General features: G+C 45.2%; 1 protein-coding gene across 1 annotated transcript in view; it reads right to left on the bottom strand.

The window, feature by feature from the left end:
* chmp1b (charged multivesicular body protein 1B) overlaps positions 1 to 15,387 on the bottom strand; it is a 31,950-nt gene extending 16,563 nt beyond the window's left edge. Inside the window, exons 1-5 of the mRNA XM_055644156.1 lie at positions 15,247 to 15,387; positions 11,840 to 11,937; positions 8,225 to 8,371; positions 3,215 to 3,283; positions 1,548 to 1,655 (exon numbers count right to left, since the gene is read on the bottom strand). Of these exons, the coding sequence (XP_055500131.1) occupies positions 1,548 to 1,655; positions 3,215 to 3,283; positions 8,225 to 8,371; positions 11,840 to 11,937; positions 15,247 to 15,265 (441 nt within the window). The 5' untranslated portion in view covers positions 15,266 to 15,387. The remainder of the gene's footprint in view (positions 1 to 1,547; positions 1,656 to 3,214; positions 3,284 to 8,224; positions 8,372 to 11,839; positions 11,938 to 15,246) is intronic.
* Between the last annotated feature and the right edge of the window lie 2,350 nt (positions 15,388 to 17,737).

Raw genomic sequence — 17,737 nt, 5'->3', positions numbered from 1 at the left:
GGTTTAAACTAGATTGTCAAGGGCAAGATCCAATGTAGGAATGAGGCAGGTAAGAGGCCACAAGTCAGTATGGAAAGCGATCAAAGGATATCCAGTGGACAGAATAGGCAAGAGCATTGTAGGGAGCGAGGACTGTCGGATTGATTTCCATTTATTTTACTGCAAGAGGCCCCACGGGTAAGGTGAATGGACTCAGGCGTGGAAAGGAACATGCGACTGGGATGCTGTATGTTCCAGGGATGCTGGGATGCCGTTACAGAAATCTGGTTAAGAGAGGGACCGGACTGGCAGCTGTATGTTCCAGGGAACAAGTGCCACAGGAGAGAGTGGTAAAAGAAGAGATGTTGCTTTATTGATTAAGGGCAATATCACGGCAATAGTCCAAGATGACATAAATGATGGATCATCCAGTCCAATGAGGATACATGGGTGGAGCTGAGAAATAAAAAGGGGATGATCAACTCCCTTGTTGGGAGTATACGATACGCATCCAGATATTCAATGGGATTTAGTTGAACAAATATGCCTGGAGATTGCAGGTAGCAACAAGACTAACAAGGTTGTCATAGTTGAGGATTTTGACTTCCCAAATATAGATCGGCACATGTCCGTGTGTGAGCCATTTGGAATCAGCGACCACTGTTCTATTAGCTTTGAAATTCTAATAGGTCGGTTTGCAGGCAAAAGAATGTCCAGAAAGTGGGTGAGGTTGTGCAGGATAGGACTTTATTCCTTGGGGCACAGGAGGATGAGAGGTGATCTTATGGAGCTGTTTAAGATAATGAGGGAAATAGATAGGGTAAATGCAGTCTTTTACCCAGATTAGGGGTATCAAGAACCAGAGATTTAAGCTGATAGGGGAAAGATTTAGTAGAAATGCGAGGGGCCATTTTTCAACCGAGGGTAGTGGGTATGTGGAACGAGGAGGTAGTTGAGGCAGGTACTATAACATTATTTAAGACATTTGGACCTTTTAAATTTCTTACCTCGACGGAGATGCGATTTTTTCCGTATCGTATCTCCGTCCGCATTGCGGCCTAACATCGTGGAGTTTGCGGCCTCTTGCTGGAGATTAATTTTGGGAGCTCCAACTACGGGAGCCTGCAGGACAACTTCTTGGAGCTGACGATCCCTGTCTGGGATCAACCTCGGAGCTCCAAGCACGGGAGCATGTGGCTTAACATCGTGGAGCTCGCAGTCTCTGGTTAGGGACCGACTTTGGGAGCTCCAGGCCACGGGAGCTTTGACCACCCCGACTCGGGGGTTTCGCCCGCCCTGATTGCGGATGGTTCGACTGCCCCGACCGTGGGAGAATAAAGAGTGAAGAAGATTAGACTTTATTGCCTTCCATCACAGTGAAGGATGTGGGGAATCTGCTGTGGTGGGCGTTTATGTTAACTTATATGTAGTTGTGTGTCTTATTGGGTTTTTTTTTTAGTATGGCTGTCTGGTAATTCGAGTTTCACTGTACCTTAATTGGTACACGTGACAATAAACAGACCTTTGAACCTTTGAACTAAACAGCAAATGATACCCGTGTCTCTTACCTGTGGCGTGGTTAGAGTTGTAGTGCTGCTCATTGTGTCCTCCATTTGCTGGGTCTGTACATCTAATGTCTCAAACTGATGTTCAAACTTATCCATCAGAGCAGAAATCTGTAAGATAAAGGTAATATCATTGCTGAAATTTTTTCTGGATCTCCATTGATGTTATTCAGGAGGGCAAATGCACCTGAGGAAGGACTGCACATAAATTATTGCACTAATGATGACCATGAACTCCTTTTAAAAAATGTGCACTGTAGATATTGCTACAAAATTAAATCCTGCTATCTGTTTTGTGTTTCCTCGTCCTAGAATTTTACACTGACTGCTTCAATTTTTTCAATTAAAAATCTGATTAATCCCTATGCTCATTAGATTTTAGTGGACGCAAAATGCATGGTTTCTCTTCCCTTTGATTTGTTTCTGATTGCTAAGAGTGATTGCACACAAGATAGGAACTGCTGGGCAGAATACAGTGCATTCAGAAAGTATTCAGACCACTTTTTCCACATTTTGTTACGTTACAGCCTTTCTTTTAGATGGATTAGATTCTTTTTTTTATCATCAATCTACACAGCATACCCCATAATAAAAAAGCAAAAAATAGGTGTTTAGAAATTTAAAATAAATAACTGAAATATTACGTTTACGTAAGTATTCAGACCCTTTGCTATGACACTCAAAATTGAGCTTAGGTTCATCCTGTTTCCATTGATTATCCTTGAGATGTTTCTACAACTTGATTGTAGTCCACCAGTGGTAAATTAAATTGATTGTACATGATTTTGAAAGGCACACATCTGTCTATATGTCCCACAGTTGACAGTGCATGTCAGAGCAAAAGCCAAGCCATGAAGACAAAGGAATTATCCGTAGATCTCTGAGACGGGATTGTGTTGCGAGACAGAACTGGGGAAGGGTATAAAACAATTTCTGCAGCATTGCAGGTCCCGAAGAGCACAGTGGCCTCCGTCATTCTTAAATGGAAGAACTTTGGGATCACCAGGACTCTTCATAGAGCTGGCCGCCCGGTCAAACTGAGCAATCGGGGGAGAAGGGCCTTTGGTCAGGGAGGTGACCAAGAACTCGATGGTCAATCTGACAGAACTCCAGAGTTCCTCTGCGGAGATGGGAGCACATTCCAGAAGGACAACTATATCTGCAGCAGTCCACCAATCAGACCTTTACAGTAGAGTGGCCAGACGGAAGCCATTCCTCAGCAAAAGGCACATGACAGAAATCAGGAGTACAAGGCATATTGATTCCTCATTCCTTTCGTATGAAAGATAAAAGTGTGATCATAAAAAATGCTGCAAGTATTCAGATGTATATGAACCCAATATTTTAAGTATGGAACACAAATATTGTTTTATTTTATACCTTCTGGAAAGGTTTTTACCTTCTGACTCAGTTAATTATAAAGTCTACTTACAAATTATTATACTTATAAATGCCATCCATGTGAATTATATTAAATGTCAGCCCTGTTTCTACCGTCTTCCAAAATATTAGAGGAACAAAGATTATAAATATACTGAATGCAGCAATTGTTATAAACTTGTTTTTGTTCAAATACAACGTGACTAAATTAGCAGCTTACTATGAGACGCAAACTACGACTGGAAATAAGTCAAGGTTTATAAACTGAAATCATTTATTTTAAGAGGTACCTTTTCCAGGTTCATACTTTTTAAGGTGATGTCCATGGATTTGACAACTCCTGCCATAGATTTGGTTACCTAAAGTAAAAGATTAGAATTTGTTAAATGCTGAAAGTAACTCATTGGCTTGATCAAGATTCAAGATTCAATTTAATTGTCATTTGGACCCCTTGAGGTCCAAACAAAATGCCGTTTCTGCAGCCATACATTACAAACAAATAGACCCAAGACACAACATAATTTACATAAACATCCATCACATTGCTGTGATGGAAGGCCAAAAAAACTTATCTCTCCACTGCACTCTCCCCCCCCGATGTCAGAGTCAAAGTCAAAGCCCCCGGCTGGCGATGGCGATTGTCCCGCGGCCATTAAAACCACGCCGGGTGGTGCGAGGTCGCACACCGGGTCTTTGTGATAGAGCACCCGGCGTGCGTCGCAGAGTCCCGCAGCCATTCCAAACCGCGCGGGGCGGTGATGTCAGGCCCCGCTCCAGGAGCTCTTCGACCCCGCAGCTCGGGCGGGAGAAGTCGCCGTTGCGAAAGCCCTGAAAAGCGGTCTCCCTCCAGGGACCCGCGGGCTCCCGGTGCTGCCGTCCGCCAGACCCGCAGTTGCAGCCTCCGAATCTCTGGAGGTCGGGCCGCAGCAGCAGCAGCGCTCCACCACTGCTCCACCCGCTCTGGACTCGGCCAGCTCCGCGACGGTGAGGTGAGTTGTCGGCACCAGAGTCCCCGGTCTTCCTGTTGGAGGCCGCTCCTCGTTGCAGCCCCAACGACAACGGAGACCCGACAAGAAAAGGTCGGGTCTCCCGTGCAGGGAGAGATTTAAAAGTTACCCCCTCCCTCCCACCCCACCCCACACACACACACCCCAACAAAAAATAACAAAAACTACATAGAAACATAGACAAAAAATAATAAAAACGCAGACGGGCTGCAGAGGCCGCTGCTGACGACAGTCGCGCCGCCTACTGAATTGAGGCAGGAAAACAGATCAATAAGTTTGCTGATCATCAGTCCCATATTCGCACTCTTCAAATGAGCCGAGAGGTACTGCTTTTGCCAGTTACAGGTTAAGTAAACATTATCCAAACGGAGTCGTACGCCGTGGATACTGCCCAATCTGTCCATGCCGAACATGTGGGAACCTGACCTAGTCTCATTTTCCTGCATTGATCCACATCCTTCAAAACCTTTCTATCCATGTAACTGTTCAAATATCTTTTCAATTTTCCTGCCTCAATCACTTCCTCTAGCAGCCCATTCCACATACCCACTACACACGGTGAAAAGGTTGCCCCTCAGATCCCCTTTAAATCTTTTCCCTCTCAATTTAAATCTATGCCATCTAGTTTTAGATCCCCTCTACCCTCAGAAAAAGACTGACCTTTCATCCTGTGTCCCCTGTGATATGACGACAAAAACACCCTCAGCTCCCAAAGCCTCCGGGAAAATAGCCCAGCCTATGCAGTCTCTCTTTGTAGCTCAAACTCTCCAGACCCGGTATCATCCTCATGAATCTTCTTCAAACCTTTCCAGCTTAAAGATATCTTTCCTATAGCTGAGATTTGTTATTGTGCCTGAACAACTTGATTTAATTCTTTGAGCTAACAAAATGGTCATTGACAGTAGTATGCTTGGTATTGGTTTTAATTATTGTAATGATAACTGAACATAGACAAATACAGCACAGGAACAGGCTATAACTGGGTAGCACAGTGGCACTGCTGGTAGAGCCGCTGCCTCACAGTGCCAGACGCCTGGGTTCGCTTCTGACCTTGGGCACTGTTTGCATGTTCTCCCTGTGACCACATGGTGTTCCTCTGGGTGCTCCGGTTCCCTCCCACATCCCAAAGACATGCACATTTGTCAGTTAATTGGCTTCTGAAAAATTGCCTTTAATGTGTAGGGAGTGGACGTGAAAGTGGGATAAACTGTGTGACAGGGTGATGGATGGTTGATATGGACTTGGTGGGCTAAAGGGCCATTTCCCATGCTGTGCCTTTAAAAAGGATCTTCAGCCCACAATGTGTGCGCTAAACATAATGACAAAATATACTTGAAAAATGGTAAAAAAAACTTTGGTTTACATGTTGCCCATTAAGATTCTACCCAAACATGAGGGACAATCATACAAGTGAAGTGAATGGAAAGGTCACATTGGGCATCATCAGTTTGAACAAGGTCAGTATATTTAGATGTTAAAAAAGGCCAGACCCACCAGTTACCCTGCCCAAGTGATAATTAGAAAGCATTACTGAATTTGCCTTTTGGGGTTTATATTGTCATTTACACAGTTTAACAGCCTATTGCATCATTTGCCAAGTTATACAGTTTGAGGTGAAGGTTTTCAAGAGACAGTGAACCATGTACAACAATTGACATAACCCATGACTTTAGCTTGGAACATTTAAATGCTGTGACTGGGAATTCTGATTAGCATCATTCCACATGGAATCATGGAGTCAGAGTAGCCCTTCAGCGAACCATGCCCATTCCAATTGCCCCCATCATTCTATACATTGGCAATTGAATGGTCTAGCACAACATGTCTTAAATATCATAATTATATTTGAGATTTATGAATTGGCATGTCGCAAAGGTGATGCTACGGTTGTTATGGGAGATTTCAACATGCAGGTAGACTGGGAAAATCAGGTTGGTAATGAACGCCAAGAAAGGGAGTTTGTGGAGTGTCTCCGTGATGGATTCTTAGAGCAACATGTTCTGGAGCCTACCAGGGAGAAGGCAATTCTGGATTTAGTGTTATGTAATGAACCGGATTTGATAAGGGAACTCGAGGTAGAGCCATTTATTAAGGTTGAGATAGTGACCATAATGTGATAAGTTTGAATCTACATTTTAAGAGGAAGAAGGGAAAATCGGAAGTGTCAGTATTACTATTGAACAAAGGGAACTATGGAGCCATGAGGGAGGAGCTGGTCAAAGTTGGCTGGAAAGATACCCTAGCATGGATGACAGTGGAACAAAAACGGCAGGTATTTCTGGAAATAATACAGAAGGTGCAGGATCAGTTCATTACAAAGAGGAAGAAAGATTCCAAGGGCAGTAAGGATGGCTGACAAGGGAAGTCAGGGACAGTATAAAAATAAAAGAGAGGTATAACACAGCAAAGATGAGCGGGAAGCAAGAGGATTGGGTAACATTTAAAGAGCAACAGAAAATAACTAAAAAGGCAATACGGGGAGGAAAGATGAGGTACGAAGCTAAGCTAGCCAATAATATAAAGGAGGATAGGAAAAGCTTCTTTAGGTATGTGAAGAGGAAAAAATTAGTTAAGACCAAAGTTGGACCCTTGAAGACTGAAACAGGTGAATTTATTATGGGGGAAAAAGGAAAGGGGTACTTTGGATCTGTCTTCACTAAGGAAGAGACAAACAATCTCCCTGATGTACTAGTGGCCAGAGGATCTAGGGTGACGGAGGAACTGAAGGCAATTCACATTAGGCAGGAAATGGTGTTGGGTAGACTGATGAGACTGAAGGCTGATAAATCCTCAGGGCCTGCATCCCAGGGTACTTAAGGAAGTGGCTCTAGAAATCGTGGAGGCATTGGTGATCATTTTAAATGTTCCATAGATTCAGGATCAGTTCCTGTGGATTGAAGGGTAGCTAATATTCCACTTTTTAAGAAAGGCAGGAGAAAAAACAAGGAATTATAGACGTTAGTTTGACATCAGTGGTGGGGAAGATGCTGGAGTCAATCATAAAAGATGAAATAGGGCACATTTGGATAGCAATAACAGGATCAGTCCGAGTCAACATGGATTTCCAAAGGGGAAATCATGCATGATTCATCTTCTGGAATTTTTTGAAGATGTAACTAGGAAAGTTGACAAAGGAGAGTCAGTGGATGTAGTGTATTTGGACATTCAGAAACCATTTGATAAAGTCCCACATAGGCGATTAGTGGGCAAAATTAGAGCACTTGGAATTGTGGGTAGGGTACTGACATGGATAGAAAATTGGTTGGCAGACAGGAAACAAAGAGTAGAGATAAGAAGGTCCCTTTCAGAATGGCAGGCAGGGGTACCGCAAGGCTCTGTGCTGGGACCACAGCTATTTACAATATACATTAATGATTTAGATTAAGGGATTAAAAGTAACATTAGCACATTTGCAGATGACACAAAGCTGGGTGGCAGTCTGAACTTTGAGGAGGATGCTATGAGGATGCAGGCTGACTTGGACAGGTTGGGTGAGTGGGCAGATGTATGGCAGATGCAGTTTAATGTGGATAAATGTGAGGTTATCCACTTTGGTGGCAAAAACAGGAAGGCCAAATATACGCTGAAATTTAGAAGGGTGAGAGGGGATCTTATTGAAACATAAGATTAAGGGTTTGGACAGGCTGGAGGCAGGAAACATGTTCCCGATGTTGGGGGGAGTCCAGAACCAGGGAACACAGTTTATGAATAAGAGGTAAGCCATTTAGAACGGAGATGAGGAAAATCTTTTTCACACAGAGGGTTGTGAATCTGTGGAATTCTCTGCTTCAGAAGGCAGTGGAGGCCGGTTCTCTGGATGGAATGGAATGCTATTTATTGTCATTCAAACCTAGGTTTGAACGAAATTATGCTTTCAAGAGAGTTAGATAGAGCTCTTACAGATAGCAGAGTCAGGGGATATGGCAAGGGCAGGAACGGGGTACTGAATGTGGATGATCAGCCATGATCATATTGAATGGCGGTGCTGGCTCGAATGGCCTACTCCTGCACCTATTGTGTATATATCTGTGCGTATCAACTCCTTTTCCAACATGTTGCAGATATTAACCACTCTATTAAAAATTACTCCCCAATTGTTCATGAATAGGGAAATTATTCTGGAGACAAATTTACCACAAGGCCACTGCTTATTAATCATAATTAAAGCACGACATAGAATATAGTCAACTAAAAATAACTAGTACTGATGTTCAAAAATGTAATACTTGTTAACTTAAATACAGCATTTCTAGTTTCTAAATTGTTTTGCTATTGACTCTGATCTAAACATACCTTGCCCATTGTAACTGCACTCTGAACCCGCGCTGCCACTGCATCCACTCTGGCACTCATTCGCAGAAAATTAATGGACTGATTCTTTTGTCGAATTGCATTTTCTGCATGTATTCTTGCTACTTCTGTATTACCCTTCTGAATTGCCTGTAAACATATGATAAAGTAGACATTTGAATATAGATAAATTGATCTTAAGCTTAGAATTAACAATGGGATAAATAGAATAGAATAGAATGCCTTTTATTGTCATTCAGCGTGATTTGAACGAAATTGCATTTTCTAGTCTTACATTACAAAAAAACCCAAGACCCACACTTAACACAAACATCCATCACAGTGAATCTCCAACACCTCCTCACTGTGATGGAAGGTGTCTTATCTCTTCCCTTTGTTCTTCTCCCGCGGTCCAGCAGTCCAACTACAGCGTTGAGGCGAACTGGGGCACCCGATGTTAAAGCCCCAGGCGGGCGATGATAAGCCGTTTAAGCCACGCCAGGTGATGTTAGACCTTTAAACCTAGCGATTCCAGTGGGGGAAGTTGCCGTTGCGGGAGCTCCGAAAAGCGGTCTCCCACCGGGGACCTGGAGCTCCCGATGTTACCGTCCACCGGGCCTGTGGCCAGAGCCTCGGAAGCTCCGAAGTCGGGTCGCAGCCGCGCGCCCACCACAGCCCTTCCTGCTCCGAAGATGGCCAGCTCCGCGATGGCGAGGCCACAGGCTCCGCGACTGGAGCCCTCAGGTTGGTCCCGGCCGGAGGCCGCCGCCGGCTCCACGATGTTAGGCCCTATGACATCGGGAACCCGACAGGGAAAGAATTGGGTCCCCCGTACAGGGAAGAGACTAACAGTTTCCCCCACCCCACCCCCCATATATACACAGCTAAAGAAAAATAATAACAACTAGACTCAAGACATACATTTAACAAGACAAAAAATTAAAAAAAAAAGACAGACGGACTGTAGTCGAGCCGCTGCCGATAGGCTCCGCCATACCAACAACAAAAATATAAAATACACCAATCAATATTGTCTCACATTATATCTGCAGATTTGGTTTTGTTTCCACTGCTCTAGTAAACAAAAATCCAATTTTCTTGACACAATAAACTACAAATCAATTGCACAAATTGTAATTTTTAAATGTAGTTAATGCGATGACAAGCAAACATGTGCGCACAAGGCTAATCTACAAAGGCTATTGTCTCACACATGCCAGTTTTCCAGTAATACCAGCTGGTCCTTTAAATTGGTTGTTGAATGCATTGCCCAGCTAGACAGATGTAACTACGAAAATGGACATGGGAGAGTCAGTGGATGTAGTGTACCTGGACTTTCAGAAAGCATTTGATAAAGTCCAACATAGGAGATTAGTGGGCAAAATTAGGGCACATGTTATTGAGGGCGGAGTGCTGACATGGATAGAGAAGTGGTTGGCAGACATGAAACAAAGAGTATTGATTAACGGGTCCCTTTCAGAATGGCAGGCAGTGATTAGTGGGGTACCGCAAGGTTCGGTGCTGGGACCACAGCTATTTACAATATACATCAATGATTTGGATGAAGGGATTCAAAGTAACATTAGCAAATTTGCAGATGACACAAAGCTGGGTGGCAGTGTGAACTGTGAGGAGGATGCTTTGAGAGTGCAGGGTGACTTGGACAGGTTGGGGGAGTGGGCAGATGCATGGCAGATGAAGTTTAATGCGGATAAATGTGAGGTTATCCACTTTGGTAGCAAAAACAGGAAGGCAGATTACTATCTAAATGGCGTCAAGTTGGGAAAAGGGGAAGTACAACGGGATCTGGGGGTCCTTGTACATCAGTCTATGAAAGTAAGCATGCAGGTACAGCAGGCAGTGAAGAAAGCAAATGGTATGTTGGCCTTTATAACAAGAGGAATCGAATATAGGAGCAAAGAGATCCTTCTGCAGTTGTACGAAGCCCTAGTGAGACCACACCTGGAGTATTGTGTGCAGGTGTTGTCCCCTAATTTGAGGGACATTCTTGATATTGAGGGAGTGCAGCGTAGGTTTACAAAGTTAATTCCCGGGATGGCGGGACTGTCATATGCTGAGAGAATGGAGCAGCTGGGCTTGTACACTCTGGAGTTTAGAAGGATGAGGGGGATCTCATTGAAACATAAGATTGTTAAGGGTTAGTACATGTTAGAGGCAGGAAACATGTTCCCGATGTTGGGGGAGTCCAGAACCAGGGGGCCACGGTTTAAGAATAAGGAGTAAGCCATTTAGAACAGAGACGAGGAAACACGTTCTCGCACAGAGAGTGGTGAGTCTGTGGAATTCTCTGCCTCAAAGGGCGGTGGAGGCAGGTTCTCTGAATGCTTTCAAGAGAGCTAGATAGGGCTCTTAAAAATAGCGGTCGGGGATATGGGGAGAAGGCAAGAACGGGGTACTGATTGGGGATGATCAGCCATGATCACATTGAATGGCGGTGCTAGCTCGAAGGGCCGAATGGCCTACTCCTGCACCTATTGTCTATCGTCTATTTTCCATGGATTTGTCAGTTGCATCTGGTGATCAGTGTCTAAAATGGTACAAAATGTAAATTGCCTTGAAATATATATCACTACCAAATTCAATTGGGTTCATTGCACAAAAATGTCTTCAAGAATTGTCAAGTTAATGACATTAGTAAAAGTACTTGTGAATAAAAGCTAATTTAATTTTCTTCGCAATATATAATGTTAATAACATACCTATTTAAACACCTATTATCAATAACATACTACAATATGCTACATAAACGCAACGTCTTTCTCGTAATCCAATCTTGCTTTACGGCAATCAACTGAAACATTTCCAACATATAATCTAGAAATAGATTGGCACTCAGTAATGGCTCACAGCTTTCCTATAAATGTGGGCACAATCTATTTGCTGCTATTGACTGGTATTCAACTAATTAGTTGGTTCAGATAGCTAGATCATTACATAGAGTCAGAGAGCCAACGAACATGACAACACATCCTTCGGCCCAACTCGTCTGTGCTAACCAAGATGCCCCGTTTACGCGAGTCACTTGGCTCAGATCCCCCTAAACCTATCGATATTTGTGCCCGTGTTTTTTAACTGTACCTGCCCAAGCTACTTCCTCTGGCAGCTCATTCTATAACAAGTGTTTTTCATTGAAAAAATCAGTTAGGAAATAATTTAAATCCTTCCAAAATATTAAACATTTTTAGTTTCTGTAGGTGATTCAAAAGATCCCAATACGTGTCATTGAAAACTGCAAGTCATTTGTCTGATATTTTTTAACTATCTTATTGCATTGATTAAGCATGACTCTTGGTGATTGTGTACCACAGTACACAATAACACAAGCACACATTTCTACATTTCACTGGTAAATAATAATGCAAGTCCATCTTCTAAACTTCACACATTCTTTATCACAAATGGAGGTGATCTGATGCTCACACTGAATTATCAGGAAATGCATCCTCAGCAAAGAAAACAAGGAGACATCACTAAAACGAGCAAACATGTCTGAGGTAATAAGAATGGTGCTGGGAATAGGAAAGAAACATACAGGGCATGAATTTCATTGCAGTTCCCCAACCCCACATCTGTCAGATACATGAAATAGCTGATTACCTTTTTGATTTTGGCCTTTTCTGTTTTTTCTTCTTTATCACATTTTTTGGCACTTCTGCACAGGTCCTTTGCAGCAAACTTAAGATTAAACAAATGTTCTGAAGAAATGTTAAGGATGCAAAGTCCAAAATGATTATCACTATCCTGAATGTTATCAGTAAAAATTAGTTATATGGCTGCAAGGGTCATGTCTATGCAAAGTTGTGTAAGAATCAGCAGTTTAAAAACAATAATAGTAACACATCTATATTGACGATAATGATCTAAGCATATTGACATATTCCAGATCACAATAGATACAGTATGAATAAATATCAATAATGCTGACAATTCAGTCTATTACCATTGAACCAAACATTAGCAGGATCAATAGAAAATAAGGGAATATCTGAAGGTCAAAATAACGTTAAAATACTGTATAGAACTTTTTTTTTAATACAAAAAAGTTTTAAACATAGAGCTTTGCATAACAGTTAGTGATTATGACTGGAGGAGACAACCGAAGTACTATATCCCTGCATCATTTCAGAGTCAGCGTCGTATGGCACAGAAACGTGGCCTTCGATCCACCATGTTTATGCCCATCTACAGCATATCCATCCATGCCCATTAGGTTGGAATCCTGCTATGCCTTGCCTATGTAAGTATCTAAATGCCTTGAACATAGTGATTGTATCTACTTCAATCACTTCCTCTGTCGGCAGATTCCAGAGGAAGTGATATTGGCTTCAATGGAGACGAGAAGTAGGCGCTGGAATTTTCAGCAAAATAAATGTACTGCTGGAAGAACTCAAACGGTCAGGCAGTAGCTGTGGAGGGAAAAGGGAAGACAATGCCAGCACATGGGGCGGCACTGCCTTGCATCGCCAGCAACTCGGGTTCAATCCCAACTACCTTTGCAGGCTGACACAAAATGCTGGAGTAACTCAGCGGCACAGGCAGCATCTCTGGAGAGAAGGAATGGGTGACATTTCGGATCAAGACCCTTCTAATCTTCAGTTTAAACCAGCATCTGCAGTTCCTTCATACAGGTTTATAGGTTAATCGGCTTAGGTTTGCATACTTGGTACAAGTGTAAATTGTCCCTTCTGTTAATGTGCAGGGATCGATGGTCTGTGAGGCCTCAATGGGTCGAAGGGCCTGTTTCCGTGCTGTATCACTAAACTACACTTTTCTTATGTCTGGGAATGGCTGTTTGGCACATTGGTCAGCATGAACAAGCTGGGCCAAGGGGCTGTTTCCTTGCTGCATATTACTACTTCTTAAAATCCCTGATATATGTACATGCATTCAAAAACCCAGTTTTAGCCCTTGAAAGCTCATTCACTGAAGCATGCATGAGTAAGGGAATTGCATTTAGCACCCACAACCTGCCAACCAGGCTCTGCCATAAATCATCATCTTCTGGCAATAGGGTATACAAAAATACCCTGGAAAGCATGGACCACTCTCCAGATCATGGGAGCTGCCTTTTATCAAAAGATGTTGATGTTGAAACTCTCCATTTAGCGTTCGTGTGCCAGTATAGTTATCGACCACCCAAGGAACAGAATGCTTAAAGTTCAAAAGCAAAAAACCTTAGTTTAGTTTAGAGAGGCCCTTCAGCTCATCGAGTCTGAACCGAGCAGCAATCCTCGCATATTAACACTGTCCCACGTACACACTAGGGACAATTTAGTGTCACCAAAGCCAATTAACGTACAAACTTGTACATATTTGGAGTGTAGGACGAAACCAAAGATCTTGGAGAAAACCCGCGCTGGTCACGGAGACAACATATAAACTCCAGAAAGACAAGCACACGCAGCTAGGATCGAACCCGGGTCTCTGGCGCTGTAAGACAGCAATTCTACCGTTGTGCCACCCTAAAGCTGGCAAAAAAGCACCATTCACACTGTTGACAATTGATCTACCAAGCAACAGCGATTTTCGGTTTGCTTCATACTTCTGTGATTTAGACTGCATACAACAGGCACCATAGTGAAATTATAAGTTGAAGAAGAAGTCATACAACACGTAAACAAGCCCTTTGGCCCAACTGGCCATTCCGAGCAAGATGCCTGATCCACGCTAGTTCCAAATGCCCTCGTTTGGCCCTTATCTCTATACACCTTTCCTATCCATGTACTTGTCCAAATGTATTTTAAAGATGTTAAGAGTACTTGCCTCAACTATCTCCTCTGGGTATGTTCCATATACCCAGCACCTGTCAAAACGTTGCCCCTCAAATTCTTATTAAATCTTTCCCCTCTTATCTTAAACCTATGTCACCTGGTTCTTGATTCCCCTACTCTGGGTAAAAGACTCTGTGCCTCTGCCATACCTATTCCCCTCATGATCTTATGCACCACTTCAAGATCACTTCTCATCTTCCGACATTCTAAGGGATACAGTCTCAGCCTGCCCAGCCTCTCCATATAGTTCAGGCACTTAAGTCCTGGCAACATCCTTAGAAAATCTTATCTGCACTCTTTCTAGCTGAACACTATCCTTCCTCTTGTAGTGACCAAAACTGAATGCAACACTCCAAGAGCAGCCTCACCATCTTGACGGATGTCACAAACTCTGTATCTACAAAATCCCCCAAATCCAGTAGTGAGACTCTGCATCCTTTCATCGAGAAGACCACAGCTTTCGCATGCCTGACAGCAGGATTGCAAGATCCCAGGGTACAGAGATGGACAGATTCAAAATTGCTCTCAAACTCCCTTTGAAAAACATTAACATCTGCATCAACTCGAAGTGGAGTCTGGTTCTGGTTGATTGCTGCGCAAATATCAGTGGTTATCTCGCGCAGTCGGCGCATTTGACATGCGGGAAATCAGGAATCGAACTATCGGGAAAGTAGTGTAAACAGCGGAAGAAGCATGACATGGTAAAGTGCCCACCCTGTGCAAGACAAGTGGCTCCTGCATTGGCTTCGTCTGTCACTCATTCCTTCTCTCCAGGGAAGCTGCCTGTCCCCGCTGCGTTACTCCAGAATGTTGTGTCTATCTTCAGCTTCTGCACTTCCTTCCTACACAACCCAGGGAAATGGTTGGAAGCAATTATCCCTCGAGCCCCAGTTGGAGACACAAAGGTGTGAACGTCCCTCTGCGTTTTAACTTTCCAGGAGAAACACTTGGAGTGAAACTGGAGACTGGAACTGGTGGCGACTTGGCTCCGGCCCGGGACAGTCGGGACCGCGGGGACGGGTGATTAAACCACTCTGTACTTCCTGCAGCGACAGCGGGGCCTCTGGCTGCCCGGGGCCGGGCCGGGCCGGGGTGGGATGGGCCGGGCCGGGCCGGCGTGAACCCGGGGCCGGTGAGTCCAGAGCCCGACAGCCCCGGCTACAGCGGGCACCGTGTGGCGTGTAGAATGACAGGGTCTCCGCCCGCCCGCCCGCCTGCCCGGGCAAAGGATACTCTCCAGGCTGCTCGACATCCTCCCGGTGCCCGTGACAACAACCCACCGCCGCCACTTCCGCTTCTGCTTCCGCTTCCGGTAACGCGCGGAGTCGCGTCGCCGACGACGTCACTACATCATCGGCCCACTACGTCATCGACGTAACTACGTCATCGGCCCATAACGTCACCGACGCTCTACGTCATTGACGTCACAACAGAACTCCGCCCCCCCTCTCCATCAACTGTCCATGTTTGACCAAGACACCACCCAGCTAGGGCCACCCATACCCAACCCTGCCCCTCACGACACCACCCAACTAGGGTAACCCTGCCCCTCACGACACCACCCAACTAGGGCCACCCATAACCCAATCTTGCCCCTCACGACACCACCCAGCTAGGGTAACCTTGCCCCTCACGACACCACCCATCTAGGGCCACCCATACCCAACCTTGCCCCTCACGACACCACCCAGCTAGGGTAACCTTGCCCCTCACGACACCACCCAACTAGGGCCACCCATACCCAACCTTGCCCCTCACGACACCACCCAGCTAGGGTAACCTTGCCCCTCACGACACCACCCAACTAGGGCCACCCATACCCAACCTTGCCCCTCACGACACCACCCAGCTAGGGTAACCTTGCCCCTCACGACACCGCCCAACTAGGGCCAACCCATAACCCCATCTTGCACCTCACGACACTACCCAGCTAGGGTAACACTGCCCCTCACGACACCACCAATTATTTATCTCAACCCCATTCTCCTGCCTTCTCCCCGTAACCCCTGACGCCCGTACAGATCAAGAATCCATCAATCTCCTCCTTAAAAATATCCATTGACATGACCTCCACAGCCTCCTGTGGCATTGAATTCCACAGATTCACCGCTCTCTGACTAAAGAAATTCCACCTCATCTCCTTCCTAAAGGAATGTCCTTTTATTCTGAGGCCACGGCCTCAGGTCCAGGACTCTCCAATAGTGGAAACATCCTCTCCACATCCACTCTATCCAGGCCTCACCTACGCAGGAGACCCACAACGTACTCAGAACCTTTCATTAGCAAATCTTCCAGAGGATGGTTATTGCATACAACCTACCAAGATCCTCTTGTTTTCACCAAGCCCACATCTAACAATGGACCTGTTTCCTTTATCATTGTTACTTTTTTTGCATATCTTTCGTACATTTGTTATATATCTCTCTATATCACTGTCTATATCTCTCATTTCCCTTTCTCCTGACTCTCAGTCTGAAGAAGGGTCTTGATCTGAAACATCACCCATTCCTTTTCTCCAGTGATGCTGCCTGACCCGCTGTGTTACTCTGGCTTTTTGTGTCTATCTTTGATCCTCTGCAGCTCACCTACTGCCACAACGGGTCCTCAGTGATTGGCCTCATCAGCAACAACCATGAGTCGGCCTATAGGGAGGAGGTCCAGCTCCTAGCAGCAGGGTGCGCTGACAACAACCAGGCCCTTAACTCCAAGAAGACCAAGGAGCTCATTGTGGACTACAGAAAGTCTAGGAGCGGCACGCACACCCCCATCCATATTAACGAGATGGAGGTGGAACGTGTTTCCAGCTTCAGGTTTCTGGGGGTCAACATCCCTGATGACCTCTCTTGTACCCACAATACCTCAACACTGGTCAAGAAGGCTCACCAGCGTCTCTTCTTCCTGAGGAGACTAAAGAAGGTTCAAGGTACACTAAAATGCTGGAGAAACTCAGCGGGTGCAGCAGCATCTATGGAGCGAAGGAGATAGGTAACATTTTGGGCCGAAACCCTTTTTCAGACTGATAGGGGGTGGAGGGGAGTAGGAACGAAAAAGGGAGGAGGAGGAGCCCGAGGGCTGGGGGATGGGAGGAGACTGCTCGAGTGCTAAGGAAGGGGAGGAGACATCAAGGGCTAACAAAATTGGGAGAATTCAATGTTCATGCCCGCCGGATGCAGGCTCCCCAAGCAGAATATGAGGTGCTGTTCCTCCAATTTCCAGTGTTGCTCACTCTGGCAATGGAGAAGACCCAGGACAGAGAGGTCGGATTGGGAATGGGAGGGGGAGTTGAAGTGCTGAGCCACCGGGAGGTCAGGTAGGTTCTTGCGGAACGAGCAGAGGTGTTCGGCGAAATGATCGCCCAACCTCCGCTTAGTCTCACCGATGTAGATCAGCTGACATCTAGAGCAGCGGATGCAGTAGATGAGGTTGGAGGAGATACAGGCGAACCTCTGTCGCACCTGGAATGACTGATTGGGTCCTTGAATGGAGTCGAGGGGGGAGGTAAAGCGACAGGTGCATTTCTTGCGGTTGCAATGGAAAGTGCCCGGGGAGGGGGTGGTATGAGAGGGAAGGGAAGAATTGACAAGGGAGTTGCGGAGGGAGCGGTCTTTGCGGAAGGCAGACATTGGGGGAGATGGGAAGATGTGGCAAGTGGTGGGGTCACGTTGGAGGTTGCAAAAATGACGTAAGATTATCTGTTGTATGTGACGGCTGGTGGGGTGAAAGG

This window comes from Leucoraja erinacea, chromosome 12 (assembly GCF_028641065.1).
Source record: "Leucoraja erinacea ecotype New England chromosome 12, Leri_hhj_1, whole genome shotgun sequence".
NCBI lineage: Eukaryota > Metazoa > Chordata > Chondrichthyes > Rajiformes > Rajidae > Leucoraja > Leucoraja erinaceus.
Note: the sequence above shows the minus strand (reverse complement) of the source record. Positions and strands in the feature narration are given on the sequence as shown.